This window comes from Festucalex cinctus, chromosome 7 (genome assembly GCF_051991245.1).
Source record: "Festucalex cinctus isolate MCC-2025b chromosome 7, RoL_Fcin_1.0, whole genome shotgun sequence".
Lineage (NCBI taxonomy): Eukaryota > Metazoa > Chordata > Actinopteri > Syngnathiformes > Syngnathidae > Festucalex > Festucalex cinctus.
Genome location: NC_135417.1, coordinates 28,884,794 through 28,912,712, shown reverse-complemented (window position 1 = coordinate 28,912,712; position 27,919 = coordinate 28,884,794). Strand labels below are relative to the sequence as shown.

Below are 27,919 nucleotides of genomic sequence, written 5' to 3'. Positions count from 1 at the left end.
ATTCATGATCAGCTCATCAGCAAGCTCTGCAGAAGCCTGAATCAACTGCACTTAAGAGTAGTGAAATCTATAAAACCTGCAGTCCTCGAGTACAACAGTTTGCCACCCCTGCTTTATGTTAAATTATGACAAGCATTTTCTTCTTATTATTATTTTTTTAATTGAAACTTCTTATTTTATTTACATTAAATAATTTTATTTGTAACTTGCTCTGTTGGTGTTAATATAAATAAATAAAGAACGCAATATATTCTATATCCCCGTGTTGTGACTTCCTTTTGTCTTCGAACAGATTTTTACGAGTCGGTATTGAGGTATTGTCAGCTTTTAAATCTCATTTATAAATGTTTTACAAGGCATAGATAGTGCTCACTTTGAACTCACAAAAATCCTTTATTAATAAACAGTAAATGATTTGTAACTACTTCATTTGATGAAATAATATGTTAAGTGTTTTTAGAACATCTATTGGAAAAGAAATGTGTAAGTTTTTATAAAACATCTACTAACACACTAACCGTGACATTACATACCCATACATGCCTTTATGAATCGAAACAGGTTAAATCTATGTTCTTAGTTCACCAGTTGGGAAAATGGCCAAGAGCTTTAATTTTAGAGACTGTTTAGTTTGGTGGCAGGTGTTAGAAAGTTTAAAAATTGATTAACAAATCGTTTGTTAATCATTTACATACACCTTCTAAATGATCTTAAAACACTATTGATGAGACGACTAAATAGCTGCTTAGTAAATGATGCAATACATAATCTAAAAATGCTGAATCCATCATTTATAAAAAGTATGAAAATTCAGTCATTAAGCATATTATAGATGCACTTATTAACAATGGGTAAGACATTTATGACTGTGTTTATTAACTACATACTAATTATTATTAATTTCAGAAACATGCTTTATATATGATTAACTCACTTTTAACTGATGCTTAACTAACGCTTAACAGATGCTTAAAGGTACACTCAGTATTATACAGTGGCATCTAGTGGTGAAATAAAAAGTCATTCATTTAAAAAAAAACAAATGTTTGTGTTAGTAGTAAGTAAAAAGATATGTTGTATCGCATAAACATACTTTGTTAAAATAAGTCTATAAATCACTAATTATTTTACATGACCGCGCCGCGCCTGCTAGTGTCGGCCATGTTTCGCCGCCATCTTTCTGCTACGGGTGCCGTCAAACACAAATTTCAGCGCTCCATTTCTTAACGCGTTTTTGGAACGCCTTTGCAGACGCACTTCCGGTTTGTATGGCGACCACATGTAAACAAAGAAGAAGAGTTTCCGGTCCCCGAAGAGAGCATTATCAAGCATCACAATTGCTTTGGGAATTTATTTTATTTCAGCGCGACAAAACAAGAGTTTATATTGTAGTCGCATTTGACAGATGGAGAGAAATGAGGAACAGACAAGGTTTGGGACGTGCCGGTGCCTTCGACTGCTTTCTACTTGACCGGTAAGTAAGAGTACATTTGTGTTTACGTTTTGAGAGCGAGAGAAAAAGCATACACCGTACTAATTAATACGATGTTCGTACCATTGTTTTACGATCACTGCAGCCGTTGATTAGCAACTCCGCACCACTCGAACGATTTCGTTACGTAGCTACTTTGCTTTGCTTTGAAAAAAAAAAAAAAAAGATTCCCGCAGGCACGTTATATTCAGAGTAAATGCGCAAGTTATTGTGTAATGTAATGTAACTGTGATTTCGGAGGTATATTTGCCCATAACTTCAATGGAGAATCTAAAGCATACTGTATTAGTGAAGGAGTTGAAAATTATTATTTTCGTTGTGGTTGGTGAAAATAGTTTTTATTGTCCCCCATTAACATTGCAACATTCCTCAAACTCTCCCGAACACATACTATGATCTGTAACACTAATTTTCTCCTACTCTATGATGTTATTGGGGCAAAATTAAGGAAGGGTTGTCCATTGATTGTGTGAACAGACTGCAGTAATAATGAAGTCACTTCAATGTTTGCTGGTTTTATTAAGTTTGTCACTCCATGGCTTCAGACACCTGGTCAGCAGGTCCTGTGTAAAACAAGTGGTGCTTGTACATGTGACCATTCCGTATTGCTTCACACAAAAAGTTAATGTAGTGTGTAATACCGTCCATATGTAAATGACATACCAAGACGTCGGCTGACTTCAGTTTGTTGCAGCTCAGATATGGTAGGTGGAGATACTGGTGGTACAACACCGAAGCCTTTTGGGGTCCTCCATCCGAAGTGTCCTCATTCGGGGCATTCCAATTTGGCTGCTGACTCTCCCGTTGATATTTTTTTTCTTGCAGGTCGGTGATGTATTTAAACGGTGCATGAATGCTTGTATATGTAACCCATGAAGTGCTGCACCGGTCCCTGTGCACTGGCGAAGTCTGCGTTGTGATATTGGGAATGTGTTGTGGTGCGGAGAGAGACAGCACAGGTATCGGAATGTGGCTGAGATGATTTCGCTTTAATTGCCTATTCCAAATCAAAAAGAAACTGTCATTACAATTACGCAGCAAAATCCAAGTAATACACAGTATAATTTAGCAAAGCAAGAAGCGCTCACTCACACAACACAAACCACAGCAATTAAAGGAACTAATATTTCCAATCTCACTCCTGCACACTAAATAAACAAGTTAACACACATTAACAGCAAGAATAATTGAACAAAAACCCTGGATGATCTATTAAATCAAAGATATAAAATGGATGGTCGAGACAAACAGGCTCACCTATTCCAAATCAAAAAGAAACTGACCCAAGATGGACGCCCACCCAAACACAGTCAAAATTACGGCGTCTCCAGAGGGACAAAAAGAAAACAAGCTACTTGTAAATTAAATTAAATTGTAGAAGGGTGCCACCCTGTGGCAGCCTCCAGTTACTACCCTACATCCACCCCCTCGTTGACTGATCGACCCCGCCATCAAAATCCTATCCACAGCAACCCCGAAACAGCCAGTTTATAACGTGTTCAAAAGAAACGCATTCAGTTAGCCATAAACTAACAAAGATGCCACCACGAAAGCACCACCAAAAAGAAGAAAAAAAGAAAAGAAAACCACCACACACATTTCGATGTGCGGCAACACATCATCAGTAGGGTAAAACTAACCTGTCTCACGACGGTCTAAACCCAAAAAATCATGCAAAGCATGCTGCTCTCTTTGTTTTGACCCTTTGCCACAACTGCCGTCCCCTTTCTAACCTCCTCTGGTCATCTTCTAACTCCACCACTTGTGCCTCGTAGGATAATCTGGTTGGTGGACGTCGGTTTCTAGATGCATTTCGCCGAGGTACTCTGAGCTCCACTAGAGCCATGTCCCCATTGACATCATCACTCGCCTCTGTATCATGTTGGCCCGTGCCTGTGTTTAACAGTTCCATATTTGAGTCTCCACTCTGGTCCACTGTGTCGGGCAGAAGACTCTCCTCACATTCCTGTCTCCTCCATGATCCCAACATCCGCTGCATCGGACTCAGCCTCAGAATATCCTGCGTCTGGATTCAGCTCAACATCCTCACTCCCACCATCCGGTTGCACTGGGAGGAACATACACTGGGTGAGGAGGTTGCGGTGAACCACTCTTTCAGTTTCATCATCTTCAGACCGCAGGACATAAACGGGTACGTTTGGTTGCTTTTTTACCACAATGTATGGACGTGATTCCCATCTGTCTCAGAGTTTCTGCCTTCCCTCAACATGGCATACCTTAACTAGGACTCTGTCCCCAGGACTGAAGGCTTGGCTCCGTGCTCTTCGATCATAGTACTTCTTCTGCTGGCCTTTAGCATGTTGAGATGTCTGATTGGCCTGCGCGTAAGCCTGGGACAAACTGTCATGCAGCGTTCGGACATAGTCACTGTATTCACAGGCTTCGTTGGTGGAATCCAGTCCAAAGATGAGGTCAACCGGGAGTCTGGGATGCCTGCCAAACATGAGGTAATATGGGGTATAACCAGTGGAATCATGTTGTGTGCAGTTGTAGGCATGTGTCATGCAATCCAGGTATTCATGCCACCGGGGTTTCAAGTGTGGCTCAAGTGTACCTAGCATGTTCATGAGGGTCCGATTGAACCTTTCAGTGGTCCCATTACCCTGGGGGTGGTAGGGAGTTGTATGTGTCTTAGTGATGCCAGTACACTTGCACAGCTCTCTCACTACAGCACTCTCAAAATTGCGCCCTTGGTCGGTATGCAATTTTGCAGGGAATCCAAAACGACAAAAGAAGTTCTTCCACAGCACCCAAGCTACCGTGATAGCTTTTTGGTCTCTGGTGGGGTAGGCTTGGGCATACCGAGAGAAATGATCAGTGACAATCAGGACGTTTTCAATGCCTCCTCTTGACTTTTCCAGCGTCAAAAAGTCCACACATAGCAGCTCCATTGGTGCACTGCTGTGGATGCTGATCAGAGGAGCCCTATTGCCCGCAGTGGGAGTCTTCCTGAGGCAGCATTTTTCACACTGTTCGCACCACGCCTTAATTTCTTGGAACATCCTTGGCCAGTAGAACCTCTCTTTTATCATTTGCAATGTTCGTTCCAGCCCCAAGTGTCCTGAGTCATCGTGGAGAGCTTTTTTTACTGATTCACGCATCATCTCTGGCAAGAGTAGTTGCTCCACTTACACCCTTATGCAGGTCTTTGACACGGCGGTACATGATACCTTCCTTGATCACCAACCTCCTCCACTCCTTTAAGAGAATGCCCACACCTCTCCCCGCCTCAAGCCGTACACGAGTTGCAGCCTCTGCAAATGCTGGTCGAATGTTTTTGAAAAAATGATGATGTCATCAAGGTAGATTAGGAGATGAGTGAAGTTTAGATCTCCAAAACAGCAGGTCATGAGCCTTTGAAAGGTGGATGGGGCATTCTGCAAGCCGAAAGGCATTCTGTTAGCCTCGAACAGCCCCATCGGTGTGCTGAAAGCAGTCTTGTGCTTGTCCGGTTCAGCCACTTCCACTTGCCAGTAGCCAGATGTTAGATCAAGTGTGGAGAAGTACTTCGCTTGACCCAGGGCCTCCAGAGCCTCCTCAATTCTCGGCAGAGGGAAGGCATCCCTCGTGCTGCAGGAGTTCAGCTTTCTGTAGTCGATGCATAGCCTCAATGTACCATCTTTTTTTGTTACAATCACAACCGGCGATGCAAATGGACTTTTACTTGGCCTGATAACTCCTGCTGTTTCCATCTCTGTCAGCAATTTTCTCACATCTTGCCACTGTGACGGGGGAATTCTGCGGTATGGGATCCTGAATGGTCTTGGATCAACAAGTGGGATTTCATGTGTCATGGTTTTGGTGCAGCCATAGTCCAACGGGTGTTGGGAAAAGACATTTCGGTTCTTTTCAATCAGTTCTTTCAGAAGAGACCGTTGGTGCTCATTTTCCACTGCTGCTTCACTCAAATCCACCTCACTCTTTGTCACCACTTGATTGAGACTCAGGCAGGCTCTTTTGCTCACATCATCATTGCACTTATCCTGTGCTTTATCAGAGAACTCCACAACGTTGTCCACCAGGAAAGCATTGGCTAGATGTGTGTAAGGCCTAACAGTGATGGCATGGTGAGACAAGTTCACGACTCTGACAGGAGCATAACCCTTCTTGACATCCGCAAGAACTTTTGCCACCAAAAGATTTGAGGGAAGCTGCATGGAGGGGTGGCTTTCAATGAAAGCTGTGTAAGTCTGTGTTCGAGGGCCAGTTTTTATGTTGCACCGCAGGTCCATTTCCTTTCCTGCTGGAATGTGGATCTTGCGACCGACGTACACAGCAGGACCTACCAGGTCATCAGTTTCACCTTCTTCTGGGCCATCAACGGACTGAAAAGCTGTATGCCACTCTGGGTACAATTCTTCAACTTTGTGGAGGAACTGAGAACCATATGCAGCTTGAAGGCGACTTTTTGCAGCACGGATGACATTGGTTCCTACAAGCAGCGGGACTGTGGAACGGTACTCGGAGTCAGGAACAACAAAGGTGGGGACGGCCTTGAGCTCATGACTCATCACTGTTAGATCAATGTGAAGGACACCATAGTAGGGCACCGGCTGTCCCCCAGCTCCTTCAATAGGGACACAAGAAGACTGGAGGTTCTGCTCTCGAAGGATGGGATGCTCACGCCAATATTTGTGTGTGATGCTTGTCACCTGAGAGCCAGAGTCAATGAGAGCCCTACACATTAATCCAGTAACACCCACTTCACCCTCATTCCTGGGGCCCACCAGTGGGAGGCCCACATCCTGCTCAGTGGTCAGCTCATCTTGTAGGGGAGGGCCTTGGTGCTGGCCCATGGTTGCCCCATCAACCATGGGCTCTAAGCATTTAAAGGATGCGGTGACTGGGGGGAAGTACACTCCTCCGAGGGCTGGGGCCAAGCTGGCTGTGCCCATCTGGGGGGTGGTAACAGTGCTCTGCACACTCTGGCTATCTGCCCCTGCTTCCCACATCTGTAGCATGTCACACTCATAGCTGAATTGGCATTTAATGAGGAGGGTCGAAACCCGGGAGAGGGTGTAGGTGTGGGCGTCCCAATTATTTCTTCTAAGTGCGCCAGCTTTTCCATGTTTTTCTCTTGGTTGAGGGCCAATCTTTTTACCATCTCAGTAAGCTCTGTGAGCTCGGATGCATGCTTGGAGCCCTCCACCTTCACATTACTGGTATTGGGTGCAACGTGTACCTGTGTGTAGGTTTTCTTCGACTTTTGCGGAGACTGGAACTTTCTATTCTCTTTTGACATGTTGCGTAACTCAACTTGCAGCTCTCTGAAGCTTAAAAGTCTGGGCTTCATTGGCGCGATTCTGGCAAACACCTCCTCATCATTAAGTCCTCTCAGGAACTGTCGAGTTAATTTACTGTCACGGTCTGGGAAGGGCTGGCCAATTTTAACTTGACTGCATAGAATATGCAAAGGCTGCTTGTTTGTCAAGTTTCCGTGAAAACGTAGCAGCCTGTACATTTTTGTGCACCCAATTACACAATGGACCAGTACACACTTGAGTGTACCTTGTGTTTCTTCCACCACTCTCAGCGTTGCTTCCAACGCTATGGCATATGAGCAGGCTGATTCTCCAGGTCGTTGGCTACGTTCATAAAAGTCAAAACATTGTATTAGCTAGATAAAAGTAACTTGACTGCATAGAATATGCAAAGGCTGCTTGCTTGTCAAGTTTCCGTGAAAACGTAGCAGCCTGTACATTTTTGTGCACCCAATTACACAATGGACCAGTACACACTTGAGTGTACCTTGTGTTTCTTCCACCACTCTCAGCGTTGCTTCCAACGCTATGGCATATGAGCAGGCTGATTCTCCAGGTCGTTGGCTACGTTCATAAAAGTCAGCTAGAGGATCCAGAGAGCCATGCGCATCACCATACTCCGCTCTCAGTTCTTCAAATGCCCTCGCTGGAGTCTGTTCATCAGGTGACAGGTTCAACACTAACTTTCTTGCTTCGCCGCTTAGATGACGCACCACAGTGGAAAAACGGAGGTGTGCCGGCAGCTCTAGTGCCTCCAAAAGGTACTGCATATCTCGTATCCAATCTTCAACAAGTGTCTTGCTTTCAGCATGACCCGTAAACACTTGGACATTTTTAACTTGATGTGTCTGCACCAACCCACCGTAAGCCAGTTGTTGAGAACCTGGGTAAATGACAGGTGAGGGCATGTGGGCATTGGAGGGTTGACGTTGAGCAAGAGCATTCATAAAACTACTTGGAGGCACAGTGGGGTGAGGAATGTTTGTTGTTTGCGCCGGGATGGACACCTGGGGTGGGACTGTGTTCTGACGAACTGCACTAGCCATGTTTTGTGGAGTGGGAGAGCCTGCACTGGGACCCCACATACCTGTAGATGGGTGTAGCGGGTAGGAAACACCATCTGGCCCTTGCTGGTATGGAATGGGTGCTGATGCTATACTAGCTGGAGCAACTGACTGAGTAGGATGGGGGTCTTTGCGAGAGGCATTCGAATATGCAGTCTGGAAGCTGGCCATGGAAGCATGAGGCATGGGGGTTGACTGTGAATAGTCCACGAATGATGGGACATCCGGGTTACAACTTTGTGAGGTATTGCGAGCCTCTGTTAGGGGTTGCATGCCGGTTCGTTGTTCACAAGGGTTAGTTTGTTGGTAATTTAGAGAAGGCAGATGTGATGTAGGATCATCAACAATGACTTCAAGTGGTGGGGTGCGAGCTGCTCCCACCCGGGGTACTGGGGGAGTCATCAGCGCATCTAATGGAGGCATAACTGGTAAACCATAAGGGGGCCCATTTGAGTAGTGCCTGGGAACTGGGGTGGGGGAAGCTAAGAAATGAGTCATTGGAGGCTGGGCAGAAGCTCCTAACCCTGGAACAGTTGGTTCTCTATTGGCATAGAGGGGCCGCACAGTTGGTGGGGGTGTTAGCGCTGGATGTAGGGATTGACTATGTGTCTGTGGTCCATATGCATTGCGCTGCGTATGAGTGTCAACAAAGCTGGTGTTGTACTCACCGCATTTGGGTCTTACTACCGGATGAGGAGGCGCGGTCTTGTCATCTGCCATCGTCCTCGCACACTCGTGAAAAATCTGAATCCTACCCTACTTGTGGTTGAGGCACTCCACCAGACTGAAGAAGGATAGGGAGCAGTGGCAGAGGGTCTTTTTGAGCCAAACCGTGTCACTAAGAATTCACAAAACAAACACTTCAGTACACAACAGAAAAAAAACTAAAGCAAAATTATTTTGTTGATGTCTCAGAGGGCCACATCCGGGTCACGGCACCAAGATGTAACCCATGAAGTGCTGCACCGGTCCCTGCGCACTGGCGAAGTCTGCGTTGTGATATTGGGAATGTGTTGTGGTGCGGAGAGAGACAGCACAGGTATCGGAATGTGGCTGAGATGATTTCGCTTTAATTGCCTATTCCAAATCAAAAAGAAACTGTCATTACAATTACGCAGCAAAATCCAAGTAATACACAGTATAATTTAGCAAAGCAAGAAGCGCTCACTCACACAACACAAACCACAGCAATTAAAGTAACTAATATTTCCAATCTCACTCCTGCACACTAAATAAACAAGTTAACACACATTAACAGCAAGAATAATTGAACAAAAACCCTGGATGATCTATTAAATCAAAGATATAAAATGGATGGTCGAGACAAACAGGCTCACCTATTCCAAATCAAAAAGAAACTGACCCAAGATGGACGCCCACCCAAACACAGTCAAAATTACGGCGTCTCCAGAGGGACAAAAAGAAAACAAGCTACTTGTAAATTAAATTAAATTGTAAAAGGGTGCCACCCTGTGGCAGCCTCCAGTTACTACCCTACATATACATCAGAATATGGTTCTGGAACCCCTCAAGTTTGGCTGTTGATCTCGTGTGACACAAACAAAAACAAAATTAAAAAAAATAATAATAATAATTGATGATACTACTATATGTCACCACATTTCCAACAAAGCCCCCAAAACATTGTATTAGCTAGATAAAAGTAACTTGACTGCATAGAATATGCAAAGGCTGCTTGCTTGTCAAGTTTCTGTGAAAACGTAGCAGCCTGTACATTTTTGTTTACCCAATTACACAATGGACCAGTACACACTTGAGTGAGAGAGTTCAGACTCGAGCAGTGCTTACGGTACAGCCAGGATTTAAGTCCAGAAAGTTATTCCCTGCCAAAAATAAATTTCAAGAACACTATTTTCACCAACCACAACGAAAATACACCTACTTTGTACTCTGGTAACTGCATTGTTGTGCTTCACCTGTCCACCTACCAATGCCACGTCTAGAAGTACCGACCCAAATGTTCTGTCGAAGAACGTTTCCATCACCAAAGGGAGGATTTGGAACGATTATCGGTCGGTTGTGACTTTTGCAACCTCGTCACATATAAAGGAATGTCTTTCCTGTGTCCTGGACATGCACCGTGGGGGGTAACCCCCACACACACAAACACACACGCACGCACACACGCGCAAACATTACTGCATTATCTTTCAAAGCGAAGATGAAAAATCTGATCAATAAAAGAAAACGTTTGTGAGAAAAGCTGATAGGTTACCAACAAAACCTCCATTGCTTCCTTTTGCATCTATCATACATCAAGTCTGTCTGCCAATGTTTTGTGGATGTGAGTTGATTTCATGGAACACGTTCAGCCCCTCAATGAAAGCAGTAAAGTCTGCCACTAATGTCATTGTCGTCCCATCATGCATCTCCGCAAGTTGATTTTCTCCCACAGGCACATGGGCATGCCACATGACAACAGATAAGGGAACAGTCGAAATTGGCATTCCACACAAACCTGTTCTCTCAATATCAAATTTGACATGCTGAGATGCTCCACAGCACATCTTCGGTCAGAGCCTCTGTAAAACTCACTTTTGCATTTTGTTTGCCAACAAAACAGGATCAAATAGATATATTTAGGAGCTATTAATAGTTTATTCTATCAGCAGCCAGGACAAAAAAATTCCCTAGTCTAGAAATATTCTTCATACCATCATCACATTTCAGCTAAAACATTTAGTTTTTAGTAAAAGCTGATGAGCATTTATAGGCTTAAAAGAAAAATCTTCCTAAAAATACTTCTAATTCATACATGAAGTTAACCCGAGTGGGAAATCCAGGGTGTTATGAGACTAGTTTCTATTTTACCTTTTTGCTGTCAGTGTCATCAGCTCCAAACCGTATTTAGGAGCAATCTCTGGCTGCTCTATTTGGGTCATCAAACTGAAAACTTCTTTCTCGGTCCAGTAAATTCAAATATGCCCAAGTACACGCGTACACGTGTTTTGCTCAGTAAATTTGGGGCTTTATTCCAATAGCAGACAACTCGTAATGATACTAACATGTGGGAACAAAGCATTCTATGGCTTGTCTATGAGGTGCTGTCTGGGCCATAATTCAGGATTAGCTCTCACACTGTCATGTTGCTGCTCTCTCACTAGTGAAATATGTTCATATATACACAAGTGAATTACTCTCATAACCAGAACTGAAATGCTCTTATAAACACCACTGAAATGTTTTTGCTCACACACACTAGTGAAATGCATTCAAAATTACAGCTGAAATGCTCTTATAAACAGTACTGAAATGTTTCTTTGATCACAAACACTAGTAAAATACATCCATACATACTAGTGAAATACTCTCATAAACACAACTGAATTGTTCTAATAAACATCACTGAAATGAGTTCACATATAAAAGTGAAACACTCATACACACTAGTTGTGTATGGACTATATGCACAAATCACTTCCACATTCGCTTGTTGAACGCACCTTAACTGTTAATGTGATGTAAAACTTTAACCTTTAACCCACTCAAAAAGAATAGGGGCTACTCATTGCTATAACACTATGTCTATGAGAATTTTAAAACTACTAAATAGATCTTCCAAAGCCGTAATTTTGACAACATGAGCTCTGGTAATGACGTAATTGCTTAAAATGATTACTACATGGAAATACAAGCCGTTTGAGTAGCTAGGAAAGCTTTTTTATTTATTTATTATTATTTTTTTAATATAAATTATGTATTGTAGCTCCTCTACGGGTCCACAACCCCCCCCCCCCCCCCCCTACACACACCCACACCCCCACCCCCACACCCCTCCAGTCAGACGGTGTATAGGTGAGGTGTTGAATCTTCAGATGGAACCTGCCGGCTAAATGTTCATAACATCTAAGATTTTCATTGTTCCATTTCTATTTATTTATTTATTTATTTTTTATTTTAATGATACGTTATTAGATAAGAATAGTTTATGAGTACATTAACATGATAAAATAGGGAGTACGACTCGATCAATTATTGCTCTTCTTCCTACTCCTTTTGAACATGTAATTTATGACATTAATTAATTATTTTCTTTCTTCAATTTTTATTTTAACTTCAACTTATATTTTGTAATGTGTTAATATGTTCAATAAACCAACCAACAACAACAACTCTCTGGTCTTTAGCCTCCTCTTCGCCAATTAAGTCTCTTCGCCGACGTCGTCAATATTTTGAAGTAGATGTAATGCCTCGGCTGATTATTATTTTTTTTTTCATGTCAGCCCATGGTGACATGCTGAAACATGGTCGCTATGGAAATCTGACAGTGTTGTCAGTGGTGCAAGAATAATGACTCATATAAATATTTTCATTTTAATACAATAAAATGGCAGCATGGGAATAATATACATACAGGCACATGAAAAATAGAAAATGCCAGAATGGCAGAAACAGATAATTTTGTAAACAGAGTAACAACACATTGTGGTGTATTGTTATTAATGTGACTGCTGAGTGGCGGCGAGTTATGTTGTTGACATGTAGGTTGAGAGCAAACAGTTCAGTAAAGACATCACCGAAGCTTAGTTGCCGTTTGCCTCTTTTTATACAGCACTATACAAAGAGCTGTTAACCCACCCTATAACAAAGCCAACACAAGGTAAAGGCCAACACCCCACATCAAAGTTTAACTTCAAAATACAGCTCTGGTTCTACTGTTAACAAACCCTTGTGCGATCGAGTTATCCCTGCGAATGTTAACAAGTTACAACATACTGTCTCCGGTGGTCAACATAAGAGAAAAAAAAAAGAAGAGAGATAAACCTGTCTATCTGCGCACACAGCAGTGATTGCTCGATGTACTGTCGTCTCTCCTCTTCTTTGATGCCTTGATAAACGTATGAAACCACACTCATAAGAACAATGACGAAAATATGCTCCAAAACGCTGACAACTGGTGAGGTTCTCTGAAGGAAAACAAATGGCGATCGCCACTACCGGAAAGGGCAGTGCACGCAGAGATTTTCCCGGAAACACTATTTGTGCATAGAGTCCAGATGAGAGTATTTCACTTGTATGTATTGACACATTTCACTCGTGTGTATGAGCAAAAAACATTTCAGTGGTATTTATAAGAACTTTTTACTTATACGTGTGAGAGATAATCCTGAATTATGGCCCAGACAGCACCTGATACGCATGCACCCCGGCACGCACACACACACCCCCTTTCTCTCCTGGTTTTTCCTGCCACTTGTGTACACATCACACAAGTCGGAGGTCAGATATTACCAATCATAAGTGGACTACAATGAATGACTGAGGAACCAAGTTAAAGGATTGGCAACACGGAAAATGTCCTGTTAATGACTACATGGACTGAATGCTTCCTATGAACATTGTGTTACATCTATTTATTCTTGAAATAACTACACAAGTACAATACACGGCTCAATATTGTGCAACATAATGTGTCTGGGCTGGGCCACAAATATCACCAAGCACTGAAAGCGGGGAATCTGGGAAAGTTTCAAATAAAGTCCACTTACCTTATTAATGTCAAAAGTTAATAAAAAATTGAATCTGTTATTTATAAATTAGAATCTGTTATTTATAAAGTCACAATTCTTACAGTTGCTTTAAATAAAATAAATTAAGTGATAAGCTTACCAGGAAGGGCATCGAAACTGCCAAACATTTTGCGAGTTACTCGCTGTGGCAACCCCTGACTGACAGGGCGTAAGCCAAAAGAGCCAAAGAGCAGAAATACCAACTTTCAATAGTTACTAGGGGTGTTAAAAAAAAAAATCGATTCGGCGATATATCGCGATACTACATCGCGCGATTCTCGAATCGATTCACAAAAAAAAATCGATTTTATAAAATATTTTTTTAAATTTTTTTTAAAGAGCTCAGAATTGTTCATTCGGTAGTCTTACCGATTCAACGTCTTATCATCATTGCCTTTTTTGTGTGTGTGTGTGTGTGTGTGTGTGTGTGAATCGATTTTTAAACTTCCATTTTTAATGGAAAAATATTCAACAAAACGTCTGACTTCGGGTTAGGATTCACACCTTGAGCATGGAAGAATGTTATATGAATGGAACATTAAGCCTTAATATTTTATTTTAATGCTGTTCAAACATGAAACAGATTACAACCTCTATAAGACTGAAATTTCAGATAAATAATACATTTTCATATAAATCTGACACTCTACAAGCTTACTGATTAGTATTTTCTCAATTTGAATGAAAAAAAATCACAACAATCGACTTATAAATTCGTATCGGGATTAATCGGTATCGAATCGAATCGTGACCTGTCAATCGTGATACGAATCGAATCGTCAGGTACTAGGCAATTCACACCCCTAATAGTTACCATTGCAGCCTCAGGCACAGAAAAAAATATGCATAGTGGGAATAAAAATCACAATATCATCAATTGTTTTAATGGGTGGTAAATGTGTTGCTGTAAACAATAATTTATTGGTACACTATGTTGTTACAGGCTTCAAGTGTATACAGTATGTATCACTTAGAAAGTGATAACATCAGTGCTGAACTGAGCAGCGGTCAGCAAATGGAAAACTCATTAAATAAATAAATATATAAATAAACAAGATGGGCAACAGTAGCTGAATAATAAAACATTTAGTTCTCTCAGTGCTTACATTGCAATAAATATATCAAAGTGTAGTTTCATCGATCACACAATGATCTCTGTAATGAGAAAAGAAAACAGCACAGCTGAACTTGATTTCATATTTTATGTATAAATTAAGGGTTTATACATTGCTGCTAACGAAAAAATATACAAAACATTTTGTAATCTTACATGACATTTACATGTGAATTCTGCACAACATTTTCAATTAACTACAAATGCTTTATTTGAATAAAAATATATCTCTTTACAAAATGTCTGTGTAGGCCTATGTACATATTCATAATCTAACATTTCAGAAGACTACAGTAATGTTTGAAGGTTATCTGTGATCAGAACTTTACTTGTCCTCTGCTTTCACCAATGCATTTTTCAAAATCGTCATACTTGAGAAATATGCGCTTAGCAAAATATATTACATATTGATAGCACGTGATATCTCACCAAAGAATTCCATCAAGTATCAAAACTGTATAAATGTACAAAATGGAACAATGACAGAGGTACAAAGTGCTATAGTGGATCACCTCTGAGACAACATGCAGTTGAAACAAACTATGAGCACACGCGTTCATACACTCACTTCTGCTCAGCATTTTTATTAAGAGCACACAGTATATTGTAGCTAAGTCAGTAAATGCAGTAAATTGTATGTCTCCTTTAAAAACATATGCCCATACAGTATCAAAGGCACTGCTATGATGAAGAAAGGATCAAACAGATGGAAAGTCCAATACTGATGGTTCATGTTTGTGCGATTATTCTTTGTTCACATTAGTTGTATATTTGTTGGCAGCAGTTGATGACTCAGTGTCAGTGGCGTTAATCAATTTGTACTCATCAAGCGTTTTAAAAGATGCATGAAGATCAAGAACATGAAGTGATAAAAATAATTGCTCATTTTATTAGCTAGGTAAAGGCGCTAAGTGGGGCAGGAAATGTGAAAAAATCAAAACAGTCTATCAAGCTGCAGCACTGATGTATGTGCTGTGCTTACTACTAGAAGAGGCTAAATGCAAAATAATAATAATAACTAGAAACATTTCCGCGGAAATTTTGGATGTGACTGCTGACTCTCGCAAGGTGGAAAGCCGAATGCACTGAACTGTTTGCCAAATGTTGGTGTACTTTACCTCTCAATCAGTCTGCAAGCTAGCATTAGCATGCTAAGCTAATGTAACATTAGCATTAGCATAATAACTTAGCATTAGCATGCTAACCTAGCATTAGCATGCTAACTTAGCATTAGATATGTTAAATTAGCATTAGCATGCTAATGTAATAATGATACAATAAAATTAGGGACCAGCAGGGTGGGGTAAGTGCGACTTTAGAAGAATTGGCTACAAACAATGGTCAGATCTCAGGTCTCTTAATGGGGAACCGCACGATCCACGTCACCACACTTAATATTCATGAGTCTACCAAGGAGTGTCAAACTCGGTGGGCTAGTCATGCTAGACGAATGTAAACAGACTACTAGCGAGATGTCTACTGCCCTTAAATCTACTAATTCTGTCCGAGAATGATATCCCTAGTGCCAAATTCACTGATATAGACGTCGAAGAACATACTAATGTTCAATTGAAGAGATGGCTTGCGTGTAAAGGGCTGAAAAAGACAAGGAACAGGTAAAGTTTTTTTATTCCCCCTCGATCCTACGCAACTGACATTGACACTCCAGTTTCAACAAGCTATTCTAACTTTACCACCATATGCCCTGTCTGTCATATTTGGTTGTCTTACGTCTTTGATAGTTGTTAGGAGTAAATTGCTTTTTTTGTGTACGTGTGTAGCATGTGTGTGTGTCTCTTGGGCACAACCAACAACACTCGCTATACCTCAGTTCTTTCAATTATTCCTTCCCACTTATAAACCCGTTTCCTTAATTCAGAAAAGACCCTACAGATAAATCGTCATACATGTCACAGCTGAAAAAAAAATGTTTTTTTTTTTTTTTTTAATAAAAACCCAGGTGGTAAGCAAGACAGCTCGGTACAACAGTGGCAATGCCATTTTAGCATTTTTCCTCGTCATTCATTATTGTCGTCTGGCAGTCGTAGTGGTGCCAGACGCGAAACAAAAAATTACATAAACATGAAGACAATCGCTTAACTCTTCGGGACGGTGGTGGCTGGGCAAGGGCAGGACTGTCATCTAGAGGCATGCATGCATGCCCCCCAACAAAATGTTTACTACATATGAAGGTGAAAGGCTTCACTTCGCTGGCGTTAACCTGCTCTTTTGGACGTCCGCACAAGTTGATCGCCATTCATATTTATGAATCTGAATTTTTGGCTTCGGGAAAAGAATAAAGAATACATCCTTCATATGTGGACGGTTGTAGTGTCTGGAGTGGTTTCTGCAAGTTCCATAAATCTATGTTTACTCGGCATTTTGTTTTTCTGGAGATAAACGAGAACAAAACAAGCACTATTTGCATGGCTCGTCAATGAGCGAGCTTCTTTCTGACCCACTTCCGGGTTTAAGCTGCTGCCTTGCGGTCTAAAAATAGCATTCGTGCGGTTCCCCATTGCAACGTCCCTCGCTCATGAGTCCTTGACGACCTGAAGTTGTTCTTATCATATCGTGATAATGATCGTATCGTGACATTTGGATATTTTTACATCCCTCTTAATCGTGTTTTTTTTTTTTAATATTCACAACACTTTAACTCGAATAAGAGAGCCACGTCCTATTTTACATTCTCGCACGCACAATGCCCGATAGAGGCGCCGGGGAACACTTCCTATCGCACGACTTAGTGTGAAGTATCACTAAGGTGGTGGGGCGCGTTTCCCCCTTGCTACTTCAAAAGCTGGTAGGATCCTTCCTGTAAGATGAAAAAAAAGTTTTTTATCAGGACGAAAACGATTTATGGTTATCAGCTGGTAGAACTGTTGAGAGAGTTTCCTCTCAGACAACAAAGCTGTTGGTGGGGGGTCAAAGGAAGTACGTATACAATTGATGGGGGGTGTTAGGGGGGTGACCGGAATCATATGTTTGTTGAAGGGGTGCAGAAAGGTGGGGGGATCCGGAAAACATGTGCTTGTTGTTATTGTGGGATGCAGAATGTCATCAATCAATTTTGACAGGAGCTGTCCTCGGCTTCTGATTGGCTAGGACGATGAGGGGGTGGGGAAGGGGGGTGCAGGATGTCATCAATCAATTTTGACAGGAGCTGTCCTTGGCTTCTGATTGGTTAAGAAGTCGGAAAGTGGGTGGGGCTTAATTCAAAATAACGGCTTCTGATTGGCTATGAAGGCGGAAGGGGGCGGGGCTTACTTCAAAGGGGTAGGTTATGAATGGTTTTATGGGGGGTGCAATAAAGTTTTATGGGGGGTGCAATAAAGTTTTATGGGGGGGGGGGCCATAAATCAGTTTTTGACATTTGCCGTCCTTTACATATATATTATGGGTCTGTCTTGTTTTTGTAGGGAAAAATGGGGAAAAATAGTTTTAGTTGAATTTGTGTTCTTTTTACCTGGTTGTTGTTTTTACTTGTGCTAATCTTGACAGTGTACGTTTAATCTATCTAAAGGTTTGCTCGAGAGTGGTATTTTATTTCTGTTTGTTTATTACTGTCTGTTTAAAGTTGTTAAATTTATCTTTTCTTTCACTAAATGTTAGGGGCCTATGAAATATTACTAAACGCAAAGCCTTGTTTCTTTTTGCCAAACAGTTCAGGACAGATCTAGTCTACTTACAAGAGACTCACTCGGTTGTAAAGGATACGAACTTCTGGAAATCACAGTGGGGGAACTGTGTCTGGTTTTCTCATGGAACAGAACACTCAGCTGGGGTTGCGACTTTGAAAAAGAGGTACAATGGAGAAATTTTGTTTACTAAATGGGATCCAGCTGGTCATTTTATCTGCCAAACTATACAGTTTAATGATCAAGTATACATAATAAGCAATGTTTATGGATATAACAAAAAATCAGAAAATGATAATCTTTTTATGTTGATTGAGGATTTATTGTTAGGCTGGTTAGCAAAATTTCCAAACGCTGTTTTGTTGATAGGAGGTGATTTCAATGTCACACTAGATAACAGCATAGATAAATGGCCTCCTGGCTCATCAAATAGGGCAAACACTGGCTTAATTCCATTCATGGAAAAATTTGACCTTGATGATATATGGAGAGTAAAGTATCCCAAGAATAGAACATTTACATGGAGTAATAAAACAGGGCTGAGTCAATCAAGAATTGATTTTTGGTTGGTTTCAAAGAGTGTTAACAAGATTGATATCGAGGTGAACATACATCCTACTCCTCTAACAGATCATAAGGCCATATACATTAAGTTAAATCTATCATCTTCTCAACATGGTGCTTTTTGTTCAGCATATTGGAAACTTAATAGCTCATTGCGATCGAATGAGGTTGTGAAAAAGGAGGTAATGACACTGATCTCTTACTTTTTGTCTAAAGCTAAAAAGGAAAAACAATTTTGTGCCAACTGGGAACTTTTGAAATTTGAAATTGGTAAATTTTTCAGGAAATTTAGTAGTGATTTAGCTAAATCCAAAAGACTTGCAGAATTAAATTTAGTTTCAAAAATCACCTGCTTGTCTACAAAAGCCATAGACACTTTAACAGAAGGGGAAAAATTGGAACTTTCTACTCTGCAAACTAAATTAGACGAACTATACTATCAAAAAGCTAAAGGGGCATTTGTTAGGTCCAGAAAAAGATGGCTTGAGGAAGGGGAACAAAACTCACACTACTTTTTTAATTTAGAAAAACATCATGCCAATATCAATAAATTAGATAAGTTAAATGTTGATGGGATGCTTACAAATGACCGTAATCTTATAGCTAGCTACTGCAGTCTCTTTTATGCAAACCTGTATAGTTCTAGATATTGTCAGGCATCCACTGAGGCCCTTTTGGGTCCCTTAATTGTTAAAACACTCTCGAAAGATGACATAGAACTATGTGATCAACCGATTACACCTGGGGAGGTTAAGGAAGCAGTCATTCTCTTAAAGAACAACAAGTCACCAGGAAATGATGGATTGGTTTCGGAATTTTACAAGTCATTTGAATCTGAACTGACTCCCTTCCTGTATGAAGTCTATGTAGAAAGTATTAGAAAAAGGATGCTTCCGACGACAATGACTCAAGGTCTAACAACTTTAATTCCTAAACAAAACAAAGACATTTCTCTGATTGATAATTGGCGTCCCATATCTTTGCTTAATAATGATTACAAAATATATGCCCTGATATTTGCTAGAAGATTAAAAACCATACTGAATTCTATTATTGAGGAGACTCAGTCAGGGTTTATGCCCAAAAGACACATAAACAATATTAGACTTGTTTTGGATGTTTTGGATTATTCTGATGTACTAGAGGATAATGGCTTTATTTTGTTTTTAGACTTCTATAAAGCATTTGATACAGTGGAGCATCAGTTCTTAATACATTCTTTAAATAAATTTGGATTTGGTAACTATTTTTGTTCTGCTATGGAAACCCTCTATAAGAATGGCAATAGTTCTATTAAATTGTCTGGTGGCACTTCTCCCTGATTTGAGATCTCTAGAGGTATAAGACAGAGCTGTCCTGCCTCCCCATACCTTTTTCTGATAGTCGCGCAAATTATGTCTTATCATATTAAAGCTAGTGCTGTTGAAGGCATCTCTCTTCTTGGTAAAGAAATAATCCTGACGCAATTGGCGGATGACTCAACACTTTTTCTGAAAAATGAAAAGCAAATTCCTGTGGCCATCAAAGCTGTTCAGGAGTTCTCAAGAGCCTCAGGTTTATGTCTGAATATTAACAAATGTGAACTTATTGCTATTAAGGACTGTGACAAGTCTGAATTGTATAGCATTCCCATAAGAGCTGAAGTGAAATATTTAGGTATTGTAGTATCAAAAGATGAAAGAGTGAGATGCACCGCAAATTTTAACTCAATTATTAAAAATACACGTACTAAATTGAATCAATGGCTTTTACAAGATCTGTCGCTGAGAGGTAGGGTTTTACTCACCAAAGCAGAAGGACTCTCACGTCTCACATATGCGGCTATGGCTCTTCATGTCGATAAGGAGATTAGCAAGAGGATTGACAAAATGCTCTTCGACTTCATTTGGAAAAACAGGATTCATTATTTGAAGAAGACAGTTGTTATGAATTCTTGTGAAGTTGGTGGATTAAACTTCTTGGATTTTTCTACCCTGATTAAAACCTTCAAGACTAATTGGATAAAACAAATCTATCAAAACCCCACTTCAATCTGGAATATTATTCCTCTCCATGTATTATCAAAGCTAGGTGGTATTGATTTTTTTCTTGCCTGCAATTTTGACATTGACAAAATTCCTGTTAAGATGTCAGCCTTTCACCGCCAGGCCTTTCTTTCATGGTCGCTCATCTACAAACATAACTTTTCCCCGCATAATTATTTGATTTGGAATAACAAGGACATTCTTTATAAGCATAAGTCTATCTTTTTGGAATATTGGTTTCAAAACAAGATTAACTGGGTAGATCAATTGTTTAATGATGCAGGGCTTTTGTTAACATGAAGAGTTTCTTCAGAAATTTCTTATCCCGGTGACTCCTGGAGATTATGCTAAGGTGTTTGGAGCCATCCCCTCTGGTGTGTGTATGCTTTTCAAAGGCCAAAAGCGGCTGGATAATAACAATACTGTTTTTTTTGGTGCCAAAAGAGACAACTGTAGGGAGAATATGTCTGTCTGGTCGTCCTGCAAACAACAATAGACATATACGAATCTTGTTCCAGAAGGAGTTTACAACATTACCATATGTTATTCCGTATTGGAATAGGTTTGTGGATGATATACCATGGAAGACGGTCTGGCTCATGCCAAATAAATTTCTGATTACGAATAAAGTCAAAGAAATATCCTATAAGTTGATCCATAAATTCTACCCAGCAAAATCTTATATCAGTAAGAAATTTAAAAAAGTTATTGATGTTAACTGTAGCTTTTGTGACGAGTGCCCTGAAACTGTTGTACATATGTTTTGGTACTGTCCATCTGTCAATTTATTTTGGCAGTGATTGTGTGATTTCATTCACGCTAACATTGAAAAGGATGTTGTAATTGCTTGGAAGAATGTATTGTTTTTTTTGTTTTTTTTTAAATAGTATAGAGAAAAATAATTCGAACTATCTAATAAATTTATTACTTTTAATGTCCAAATATCACATTCACTGTTGTAAATTCGCGGAGGGAAGCCATGCTTTACAGCCTTCTATAACGAGTTCAAACAGTACATTCTCTCAATCAAGTTCTCTGACAAACAAAAGGCTTTGAAAATAGTGGAGATTTGCTCAAATTTAAATATCTTTGTATAACTCATCGTGCCCCTGTCATGTAGCAAAACCTTTTGCTATCTTTTTTTGTTTTCTTTTTCTGTTTGTTCTGTATTTTCTTGAATTGTTTTAATGACGACGTGTAAGTTGTATTGTTTGCAATAAAAAAAACAAACAAAAAAAACAAAAAACGTCATTATTCCGGTTTATATCAAAATAAATCTACGAAAAATCACATTTAAAATCATCCCCAAAGGCTCGTGCATTAAATTAATTACCAAAGACTAACACGAAGGACGTTTGCTATAATTACAGTTAGTTTTAGTTAGTTTTGTAAACATAAAATATAAAATAGTTTCAGTTAGTTTTTGTTTTTAAAAAGCATTTTAGTTTTTATTTTATTTCGGTAACAATATTGTTTTTTTGCTGTGATTCGCTGGCAACCAGTCCAGGGTGTACCCCGCCTACTGCCCAAAGCCAGCTGAGATAGGCTCCAGCACTCCCCGCGACCCTTGTGAGGAATAAGCGGTCAAGAAAATGGATCAATGGATATTTTTTTTTCTTATTTTAGTTTTAGTTTTTTCATTAGTAAACATTAAAAAAATATCTAAAATAACCTTTAATGGCACCTGTTTTTTTTGACACACTCCCTACCCCACCCTACTTTGACCATCTCCAACATTTCTGTTTTTGTTAATTTATTTTAACTGAGTCAAATGCCATTCTTAGCATATGACGCGGGTCACTGAAAAATGGACGGCGGGCCGGAAATGGCCCCCGGGCCGTAGTTTGGACACCCCTGGCCTACAGCACCTTTTGCTTTGAAAGTGACATTTAGTGATTTTCATAGTTCAATTAAAAATGACACAATACTTTTTCTGGTCAGGCAGAAAACCTACACAAGTCTTCTGAAGGACCGCTAGGGTGCCTTTACCAGCCCTTTCGCATCGCGATATGTGTTCACGCATGCGTAGTTAGTTTCTCAGTATAAAAGACATTTACATAAATAGGCGGATCGCTACGCTGACTTTTTACGTCGCTGCATTATTCCTATGTGAACATACATAGTGCATTCAAATCAATCACTGGCACTGCGGCTTACTGGCGGCAATGTGACGTCAGTGGAGAATATAAAACTATTTTCAAGCCTCTTTTGAGGGAAAAATGCCAGCTTTTGAAGGATGTGAGACCAACGTCTTAGCTATACCAGATCTTCAGCAAAGTAAGTGACAGAAAATTATTCGGACTTTTCATAAAGAATGTTACAAAAGGGAAGCTTGGCTTTGTGGATGTGCTTTGATTAACAAGCTGTTTTCACTTTACATGTTTGATATTGCTATTACTTTTGCTAGCTTGATTTTATGAGAAATTAGGCTGGTTTGCCAGGAGATGTCCACTTTATTACCGTATTTTCCACACTATAAGGCGCACCTACGAGCCTTCAATTTTTTCAAAAGCTGACCATGCACCTTATAATCCGGGCGCCTTATATATGGATCAATATTGAGCCGCAACAGGTCTCGCTGTCAAGACGCTATCGGTGACCCTGCACGATCGGTGACGCGCATGCGCAGAAGATCCCGCCATCTTGGATCGCTAGCTAATACTATTACTTTACCTCAGAGAAAATAATAAAACAGCTGTTTATTCATTTTGGGAGTGAATGGAGTTGTAAGAAAGTTGGTTTCTAATAGTTTGTAAAGGTTGACTGACCTAGCTGACTGTTTTGTTGACATAGTGCAGCACCATCTAATGGATGCATAACGTAACCCCAGCCTCTACTGTAGCGCCTTATATATGGAAAAAGTTTTAAAACATCTCATTCATTGAAGGTGCGCCTTATAATGCGGTGTGCCTTGTAGTGTGGAAAACGGTACATCCTTTCCAAATGTCTGGATGGGTTTGTTAAATTCATGAAAATGTCTGGTTTTCATTGTGTGGCAAATGGGAGGCGGAGTGCACCGCATTTAAAGCAAATGGTAGACTCCAAACTGCTCCCAAGTTGATCGTGAGGGGTGTAGGGGGAAAAACAGAGACAGATTTTCTGTATGCATGTTGTTATCTTAAAGTATTTTTGTTTTTCTTTTAAGAAGCAAGTAGGTCAGCGTTTTAAGTACCTTACTTCCTTAGCATTCGAATACTGTCCTACGTTGTGCCAGTGGCCCTGAACTTTGGCTGAGTGGTAAAGCGTTGAGATTGCCACGCCGGAGGCTATTCCCGATCGGCCCAATAAGTAGTAAAAAAAAAAAAAGAAAGAAAAAAGTCGACTGTGGAGCAAAAATATGTTGGACTTGTGTCATTAATCATGTGGTCAAGTTAGACTTCAAAAGAGAGTACCATATTTTCCGCACTATAAGGCGCACCGCATTATAAGGTGTACCTTCAATGAATGACATATTTTAAAACTTTTTCCATATATAACGCATACCGCATTATAAGGTGCACCTTCAATGAATGACATATTTTAAATATTGTTATAAAGACAATAAAAATACTGCAGACTAAACGTAAATTATAACAATGAAGACTAACTAGGAATGTAATGGGGTCAAAAGTAAAACGTTCGTCTTTAAAACCTGTAGAATTAATATAGTTTCTTTATAATGCATCAAGAATGTAAGATATTTTTTCAATGATGTATCGTGTCTTTACGAACGCGCACTATCGCGCAGGCATATAAAGATATTTTGTTCTAGTGGGGTTGCCGTAGTTAGCGATCCAAGATGGCGGGATCTTCTGCGCATGCGGGTCACCGATAGCGTCTTGACAGCGAGACCTGTTGCGGATCAATATTGATCCATAGGCGCACCAGATTATAAGGTGGTCAGCTTTTGAAAAAATTGAAGGCTCTCAGGTGCGCCTAATAGTGCGGAAAATACGGTAATGCTTTTTGTTTTATTTTCTACCCAGACAGAGTAGGCATACAGTACATTTTGTTAAAATAGTTTGAATGTATGGCATCTTTGAGTAAACCGAGTTTCATTTAAGTAACTCAAGGTTGAGCCGAGTGTGCCCTTTTTTGGGGGAAATAAAAATATGGTCACCCTCCTTAGGATAAGTTGTGCACTCACCTGCCAACACACAAATTTGTAATTGTCGTGTGCGTCTCAATTTGCGACTGCCTGCCTACCCGAACCTAGAGCTTACTACACGTCACTGCTAACGCTGCTTAGTTTGTCATACTCATAACTTCTTACAAAACAATGATCTGCATCTTGGAGCAAAATAAGAAAAGACAAAAAAAAAAACAACATATTGTAATGTTAACGGAACCTCATGTGACAGGTTGACGTTTTACATCTTTGTCTTTTGATCATGGATTAAAAACTAAAAACCTGGTCATCAATGCTGCACACAACTTGACAATAAATTGACCCTGTAAAAATGATGCAAAAATGTCCTAGGCTACTTTGAGATTATTGATGTGTGCCTTTTTAAGAGGGGTTTCATTCACTTAAAATGCAGTTAAATGCAATGATCCAAATACAACTAGTGAAAATAAAGGACTTTGCATCATTTCAATATTCCGTTAGATACTTTCACGCAAGTATGACCAATGCACTCAAAAGACTAAACTTATGCGGACTGGTTGTCATTTCAACGCTCACATTTAAACATGCTTCTGTGGACAAGCAAATTAATGACAAACAAACCAGTAGCAAACATAAAGGAAATTGTCTGAGAACACTGCACGGTAAAAGCAAAAGCTTTCCCGTAGGACCTAGAAAAATGGTACTGCACTTCAGTAATTAAATTGGGGCTCTTAGAGCTTGTCAGTAGGATGCACCAACAAATTAAATAGGAAAATTGGCCATATAGCTTTAAAAAAAAAAAAAAGAGAGAGAGAGATAGAGCACCGACTGTATTCGGTGAGAGAAAACATCCTCAGAAATTCCTACCACTTGGAAAAGAATACATCCCAAAAGAATAGAACCCAGTGTTGAGGAAAAAACAAAACAAAACAAAACAAAACAAAAAAACAGTAAGATGTGTGATTCACACATCCGCAAAAACATGTCTTGATGTGGACATGCTGATCAAATTTAAAATTATATCATTTGGCTTTGTGTATTACCCTAAATAGCATAAAACTACTGGACCTTATCCCAACACTCATAGAGTGTAGCAAGCCCCTCTTCTTCTTCACCAACTTAAAAGAAGACGATGAGGCACTTCTTCCTCATTTCCATTTCTTACCTTTTGTGTTTACACCGCAAATGGCGAGGGACCTCAGTACTGGCGAAAGTGTGCTTTGTATTTCTGAGTAGTTCTATGACATTTTTTGGCATAAACCGGAAAAAGTCGAAATATGTCAATATATATTCATGTTAAACAAACAAAGTCTTTCTCGCTGATGCTGCAGGCGTCAAACCATGGTGCAGATGGTGTTGAGATTGGGGTCAAAGCGCACGACTTTCCCCTCGGCAGCTTTTGTGTTGGTGTTGTACATGGGATTCTCAAATGTGGCCTGTCCATTGTTGTTCTCGTGCACAGAACAGCCCGTGTACTGCGCTTTGTCCGTTTTCCTGCAGATAAAGGAAGGGCTTGCATATTAGTTGATACGGAGCATCCAAATTATGCTCCCTCATCCAGAACCAAAAAAACAAGTGTCCATTAGCTTGCTCTCTCTCTCTCTCTCTCTCTCTCTATATATATATATATATATATATATATATATATATATATATATATATATATATATATATATATATATATATATATATATATACATATACATATATATATATACATATATATATATACATATATATATATACATATATATATACATATATATATACATATATATATATACATATATATATATACATATATATATACATATATATATACATATATATATACATATACATATATATATACATATATATATATATATATATACATATATATATATATATATATATACATATATATATACATATATATATATACATATATATATACATATATATATATATATATATATATATATATACATATATATATATATATATATATATATATATATATATATATATATATATATATATATATGTATATATATATATATATATATATATATATATATATATATATATTTATGTATTATGGGTGTCAAAATTATCCCGTTATTATCTTGTTAACTTAAAGTGCCTTTAACGGGACAAATTTATTAACGACCGCTCCTTATTTGGAAAGCCTTTACTCAGGGAATTTCAGTCACCACGCAGTAGAAACGTCCACGTCAAAACTACCCAATAGAAATGCACACAGTGCAAACTCCCAATTGGCGCCCTGTGGGCTCTCTCCCATTTGGCATAACCCCGACTTTCAACTTAATAATCAGTCGTTCCATTTAAGCCTATGGGAGCAGAAAGGAATTACACACCTTCATCATCTTTTCTCAGATAATAAGTTTATATCGTATACAAACTTGGTCCAGAAATATGAAATAAAAAAGGGAAATTTCTTACATTATCTGCAAGTTAAAAATATGGTTAAGAAACAAATCCCAACACTTCAGGATACGCTCCAACTGCCTGTCTTAGCTAAAGATATTATAAAGCTTTCTCCAACAACAATAAAGAAAATATCAAAAATATATAAGTTATTTTTATACACAAATAAAACGTATTTACCGACTTTAAAATGGGAAAAAGACTTGTCTATAGTTCCGGAACCAGACTTTTGGACCCAAATCTGTGAAAATGTATTTAAAATGACCAAACAGACAAATTTGCAACTTATCCAATATAAGATACTTCATAGAACATATATTACACAATATATGATGAAAAAAATGGGACTCTCTGACTCCGACATTTGTCTCCAGTGCTCACAAAACACTGCCGATACTTATCTTCATGCTTTATGGTCATGTACTCCAGTGCTGCATTTCTGGACTAAAATCTTGGAAAAGCTCGCTGATATATTAAACTGTAGGCTTCCTTTATCTCCAAGACTGTGTTTACTAGGTGACTTAACAATAACTGAGCTACCATGTAAACAATCTCAATCTATATTTATAGCCCTTACTATTGCTAAAAAAATAATCCTTGTCAATTGGAAAAATAAACAATCTCTAAATATCGACCACTGGTTAAACTTACTAATAAATTATATCTCAATGGAAAAAATCTCTGCCTTAA

The 27,919-nt window shown here is 39.3% G+C and overlaps 2 protein-coding genes across 5 annotated transcripts in view; both read right to left on the bottom strand.

Moving 5' to 3' along the window:
- Positions 1-2,460: 2,460 nt before the first annotated feature.
- LOC144023007 (uncharacterized) lies at positions 2,461-8,497 on the bottom strand. Its single transcript, XM_077528257.1, has 2 exons — positions 3,730-8,497; positions 2,461-3,560 (listed from the first exon to the last, which is right to left on the bottom strand). The coding sequence occupies exon 1, from the start codon at positions 6,472-6,474 to the stop codon at positions 4,714-4,716; it is 1,761 nt and encodes a 586-aa protein (XP_077384383.1). The 5' UTR covers positions 6,475-8,497; the 3' UTR covers positions 2,461-3,560; positions 3,730-4,713.
- Positions 8,498-14,552: 6,055 nt separating this feature from the next.
- LOC144021954 (CUB and sushi domain-containing protein 3-like) overlaps positions 14,553-27,919 on the bottom strand; it is a 1,200,535-nt gene continuing 1,187,168 nt past the window's right edge. For all 4 annotated transcript variants that reach the window (XM_077526258.1, XM_077526261.1, XM_077526260.1 and 1 more), the window contains one exon: positions 14,553-26,293. In XM_077526258.1, coding sequence (XP_077382384.1) covers positions 26,134-26,293 — 160 coding nt within the window. In that variant the 3' untranslated portion in view covers positions 14,553-26,133. The remainder of the gene's footprint in view (positions 26,294-27,919) is intronic.

What these genes read in the sequence shown, in the direction of transcription:
- LOC144023007 (XM_077528257.1), bottom strand. Translation starts at nt 6,474, where the DNA reads ATGCTACAGATGTGGGAAGCAGGGGCAGATAGCCAGAGTGTGCAGAGC.